This window comes from Octopus bimaculoides, chromosome 1 (assembly GCF_046866305.1).
Source record: "Octopus bimaculoides isolate indiv1 chromosome 1, ASM4686630v1, whole genome shotgun sequence".
Lineage (NCBI taxonomy): Eukaryota > Metazoa > Mollusca > Cephalopoda > Octopoda > Octopodidae > Octopus > Octopus bimaculoides.
Window position 1 is genome coordinate 27,119,999 of NC_142928.1, and position 6,000 is coordinate 27,125,998.

The following is a 6,000-nucleotide window of genomic DNA, read 5'->3' on the forward strand; positions in this document are numbered from 1 at the left end:
GTAAAAAGAGGTCAAATATTAGTTTCATACTTTAGTACAAGGCCAGAAGTTTTGAAGGAGAGGCTTAATTGATTACATTGATCCCAGTACTCAACTGGTACTTTATTCTTTTGTACTCTAGGCAAAAAGCCCGAAATTTTGGGGAGGAGGCCAGTCGATTAGATTGACCCAAGTATGCAACTGGTACTTAATTTATCGATCCCGAAAGGATGAAAGGCAAAGTCGACCTCAGCAGAATTTGAACTCAGAACGTAAAGACAGACGAAATATTGCTAAGCATTTCACCTAGTGTGATCATCATCATCATCGTTTAACGTCCGCTTTCCATGCTAGCATGGGTTGGACGATTTGACTGAGGACTGGTGAAACTGGATGGCAACACCAGGCTCCAATCTAAATTTGGCAGAGTTTCTACAGCTGGATGCCCTTCCTAACGCCAACCACTCAGAGAGTGAATGATAATGTTTCTTATTTCTTTATTGCCCACAAGGGGCTAAACATAGAGGGGACAAACAAGGACAGACAAAGGGGTCAAGTTGATTACATCGACCCCAGTGCGTAACTGGTACTTATTTAATCGACCCCGAAAGGATGAAAGGCAAAGTCGACCTCGGCGGAATTTGAACTCAGAACGTAAAGACAGACAATATACCGGCACTTTGCCCGGCGTGCTAACGTTTCTGCCAGCTCGCCACCTTTGGCGCTTAATTTATTGATCTTGAATAGATGATCTCTGTGGAATAAAGAGGTCATATATTATATTCATATGTATAAATACATACAATCACACACATCTATGCACAGAAATACACACATAGATATATATATTCACAGCCGAACCTGTCAGTTTCACTATCCTCACAGATTTATAATCTTGATTTTAGGGCCATGAGTATAAGAAAAATTAAAATTTTCTTTAACTCTAAGGCATTCAGATTGCTGTATCAAATGTAATGCTTCATGCATTATCCCATAGTTTTCTGATTTTGATCATGTGAGTGTTTATTTTTACAATGACATTGTAGGGTAGGTATGAAAGGCTTGATCTGGCTGGTTTGAACATAAAACAGGTAGAATATTTGGGCTGGATAAGGTCAGTTTAAATGCTAAAGAATTAAATGTTTGTAAAACATTAGAAGTAAAACGAAATAACCATACTTACTGGTAGACAATGCAAGGGGAAATCATATGATAAATAAGGATCTGACTGTAGGCGATATACCAGTTTCATTAAGGGGCCATTTGGTGACAGAAAAGCCCTGCCATATTCATATTCTTCCGGTGTTTTGATCTTGTTGATATATTCTAAATTCCAACCAGGTTCATGGCCAAATCCGAAAATACTTTCTAATATAGTTGGGAAAATATGGTGAGCTTCCTATATAAAACACAAAGCAGAAATTAAATAAACAGACACACACAACTTTCAACATCAAAATTACTCTTAATGAAGCATATACAGAAAAAGAAATTCAATGGAAGTTCAGAGAAACGAGCACTAAATGAATACTATATTTTTTCCTTTAATTATTTCAGTATGCACCTCAACCTTTCTGCTTATATCTACAGTTTTGATCCACGTAATTTCCAACAGTAGACACTCCACTTTTACATACATTTTCATTGGGAAACACATGACATACAGTACAAGGGTTAAGAAAAAAAGGTAATTGAGTTTTAATGTTATTAATATATGAGGAAGAAGGAAGAGAAAACTTAAGCTGGCATCCAATATACTGTTAATGAACAATGTATAAATGGTGGAAAACTCTGAGAAAGCACCTCCAGTCTTTTACAGATCCTCAGAGTATTACCAAGATAAATAATCCATAAGGATGTACTTACCTTTGTACTTATGCTCATGATAATTGAAGTCACCATTTCAAAACGCTTTACCAGGGGTTTCGAAATAGCATTCTGGAATTCCACCTGCAAAAAGAAATTAGAAATTTATACATGTCTCATACGCTTACATATGATAGCGTCTCATAAAGCGAGATTTCTATACATCTTAAATTTGCAGAGGAATTTGTAGTGGGGGAGTTTAGCTTAATCGATCGAGCATCGGGACGCGTACTCACGCACGGAGATGTAAGTTCGAGTCCACAGCTAACCACCCACACTTTTTTTTATAGTGGGGGAGTTTAGCTCAATCGGTCGAGCATCGTGACGAGTAAAATCACGGAGATGTGAGTTCGAGTCCACAGCTAACCACCTACACTTTTTTCTGCAAAATAGGGGTAGTTTATCCTGTTCAGGCTATATTATTAGCATTATCATGTGATTGAATATTTATTTTATTGATCTCTGAGGGTAATCTGGGCAGAATCTGAACTCAGAACATAAAGACATCATCATCATTTAACATCCATTTTCCATGCTGGCATGGGTGAGACAATTTGACTGGAGCTGATAAACTGGGGAGCTGCACCAGGCTCCAGTCTGTTTTGGCTTGGTTTCTATGCCAACCACTCCACAGGTACCTTTACCATGTCACCAGCACGAGACAGAAACAAATATTGCAATATTGTATAACACTCAACTGATTTTGCCAATCCACCAGGTATGATGCTTGCTGGTGGTGTTTGCCTTAGTTCCTAAGGCCAGATGCCTTTCTTGTTACCAACCACCTTACTAAGTGAACATTTTGTCATTGTTGTTGGCATCCCGTCGCTTATGACGTCGAGGGTTCTAGTTGATCCGATCAACGGAACAGCCTGCTTGTGAAATTAACGTGCAAGTGGCTGAGCATTCCACAGACATGTGTACCCTTAACGTAGTTCTCGGGGATATTCAGCGTGACAGTGTGACAAGGCTGAACCCTTTGAATTACATGTACAACAGAAACAGGAAGTAAAAGTGAAAGAAAGTTGTGGTGAAAGAGTACAGCAGGGTTCGCCACCATCCCCTGCCGGAGTCTCGTGGAGCTTTAGGTGTTTTCACTTAATAAACACTCACAACGCCCGGTCTGGGAATCGAAACCGCGATCCTATGACCGCGAGTCCGCTGCCCTAACCACTGGGCCATTGCGCCTCCACTGTCATTGTACCAACACTAAAAATGTTCAACAGTCTTCAGAGGGACAGGGTCAGAAGGACCTAACAGTTTGACACTTTCTTTCTTCACTTTTCACAAAATTTCATAAGCACTTATTAGTGGGGCATAAGTGATCACAGCATTTAAAGCATCAGTATGTAGTTGTGGCCAAACGTTTGGAACATATGTTTGAAAATTAGAATTTTTGCATCAAATGTCCAGTTATATTTAATTTTCAATATACTATAACCACTTACAGTAATATGGTGGATATAACAATTTTAATTTAAAAAAAGAATGTTCCAAACTTTTGGTCATGACTATGTGTGACAGACAGAAGCCAGTGCTGGCATGGATACAGGATGTGAATGAATCTTGAGTAAAGAGTAATGACAAAAGAATGCAGTGACAGAGTAAGATATAGGATGAAATGGTGAAGAGTAGATTTTAGGAATCCTGGGTCTCACAAATGAGATGGTTTTCAAGCAAAATGAATAGCAATATGCTGTGTCAGACCTGTACAATCCATGTCAGCACAGAAAATGATATACACACACGCACATGTATATATATATATATATATATATATATATATATATATATATATATATATATATATATATATATTTATCTGTTTGTTTCAGTCATTTGACTGCGGCCATGCTGGAGCACTCTTTTAGTCGAGCAAATCAACCCCAGGACTTATTATTTGTAAGCCTAGTACTTATTCTATTGGTCTCTTTTGCCGAATTGCTAAGTTACGGGGACGTAAACACACCAGCATCGGTTGTCAAGCGATGCTGGGGGGGGGGGGCAAACACATACATATATACGACGGGCTTCTTTCAGTTTCCGTCTACCAAATCCACTCACAAGGCTTTGGTTGGCCCGAGGCTATAGTAGAAGACACTTGCCCAAGATGCCACGCAGTGGGACTGAACTCGGAACCATGTGGTTGGTAAGCAAGCCACTTACCACACAGCCACTCCTACGCTTATATATATATATATAAACAAATAGTAAATGAGTATATGCATATATACGTACAGGTATGTGCATACCGACAGCCACCTGTATGTATAGGTGCATATCTGGGTACAGGACATTGCAAACAAAACGTAGACGAGAAAACACACAAGCCACATAGAGAACATTCTACTTCATCAGCTACCCACGTTTTAACACCGGCGTTTCGAAGAGCTTGGGCAGGACGGCTCATCCCATGGACCGCAGATTAAATTTGTATACACAAATTAAATCTTGCCATGGAGGAATGTAGTGGCGGACAAAAAAACAAGACAGGAAAACAAACAGAAAAGGCTTTACGGTCAGACGAGAAAAAATATGTGTGTATGAACGCTGTGAGGCACGAACTTGAAAGTAGGGACGAAGTGAGTTCACGTGTTTGCTCGGCGATAGCCAAGGAAGAAAAGGATTATTGACCGGAATACTGATAATGATGATTCACACAAAAAAAATAATAATAATTGAAGCCTGAGAACTTGATGCCAAAAGGAGAGGGTACGATGCTATAGAAGGGGAATAACAGTGCTTTGACAATAAGGTTCTTCATTGACAGTGAAGTTGTTATTGGTCAGTCGTGACTGAGATGCTCTAGCTTTGACCAGCTTGTTTATATATTTATCTACTTTTTAAGGGACACTGTATGTAGAACTATATCACTAACTGTATCCAGTGTTTTTTTTTTTAACGGTATGGAAGGATTTGAGGGACATTTGGCTGTTATTTCTAGCAGGTTGAGCAGAGAATTACAAAGTTGATGTTCCGACACCGCATGGAGTGAATAGTAAAAGAGAACAAATAGCTGTTTTGCGGACAAGGTTGGCAGTTTCCATGAGTCTCTCTATGTAGTCGTTATATTTATGTCCAAATTTATTATGTCATTAAATAAGTTTGTGCATCTGGTATTCATCTATGAGAGAGGATAGGGCCTGGCAGCACCCTTCCATAGAAAATACTTTCAACAATCCAGTAGCTCATATTTTAAAATAAATTTGAAGACTCAAATATATATTTGGAGTGATTGGAGCGATCATTTGTAGTCTAAAAGCATCGCACACAATAAAGTCTGTTAAATGTTCTTAAATAATATCATTGACTTGAGTTATTTTTATTTTATCAGAATAATAAAATGGGAGTTTATGACAAAGAGATTCATCTGTAGACTGTCGAAAAGGTTCAATTCGTAACAGTCATGCCTTCCTTGGTCGTATATTTACATACTATCACATAAACGGCAGGGAAGTAATCAAAATAAAATATGGTAAAAGTAAAACTATAAACATCAAATATATGTAAATATGGTGAGTTATATATAAAGTTTAAAACATTTATAGTTTAAAAGAGAAAAAGAATTAATTTCAATACAAACCAGAATAGACAACGAACCGCCTGTCATAGCCGCCATTTTCAAGTTTGAATTAGGCTAATCTCACTTACAAAAGAGTTCTTTTACAAATACGACGGTAACGTTTTAAGGGAAATAACTCACATTTCTAAGAGTTGCCTCTCTTACAAAAAATTAAAACTGATGTTTCACATGGTAATTTGGAAATGCCTATGAGATAATACGTGTTCCAAGAAACATTATTCTAGTCAAGCATTAGTCACACACTCCTGTCTTAGATGATGCAGACCTAGTTACTTTATTGTGTTTTAGGAGAATCATTGTGCCGTTTATAATAACACACGCACAGGTTCAATTCTACTTCATTATTAACAAGATTATGGCTGAGCCTGTTGCAGTGGAGGCCACCGGCGTTCTTGGCGCCTGGATCATATCCCTGCTCACCGCTATTTCTGAGTTCAAATTCCACCGAGGTCGACTTTGCCCTTCGTTCTTTCGGGACCGATAAAACAACTACAATTTGAGCACTGGTATCAATGTAGTCGACTTAGCCATTCCTGAATTTGCAGACCTTGAACCAAAATTCGAAACCAGTT

At 38.4% G+C, this 6,000-nt stretch overlaps 1 protein-coding gene across 1 annotated transcript in view; it reads right to left on the reverse strand.

The window, feature by feature from the left end:
• Window positions 1–5,578, reverse strand: part of LOC106868281 (sphingomyelin phosphodiesterase 4) — a 29,591-nt gene extending 24,013 nt beyond the window's left edge. The window contains exons 1-3 of the mRNA XM_089349811.1: window positions 5,429–5,578; window positions 1,846–1,929; window positions 1,163–1,378 (exon numbers count right to left, since the gene is read on the reverse strand). Coding sequence (XP_089205937.1) covers window positions 1,163–1,378; window positions 1,846–1,929; window positions 5,429–5,464 — 336 coding nt within the window. The 5' untranslated portion in view covers window positions 5,465–5,578. The remainder of the gene's footprint in view (window positions 1–1,162; window positions 1,379–1,845; window positions 1,930–5,428) is intronic.
• Between the last annotated feature and the right edge of the window lie 422 nt (window positions 5,579–6,000).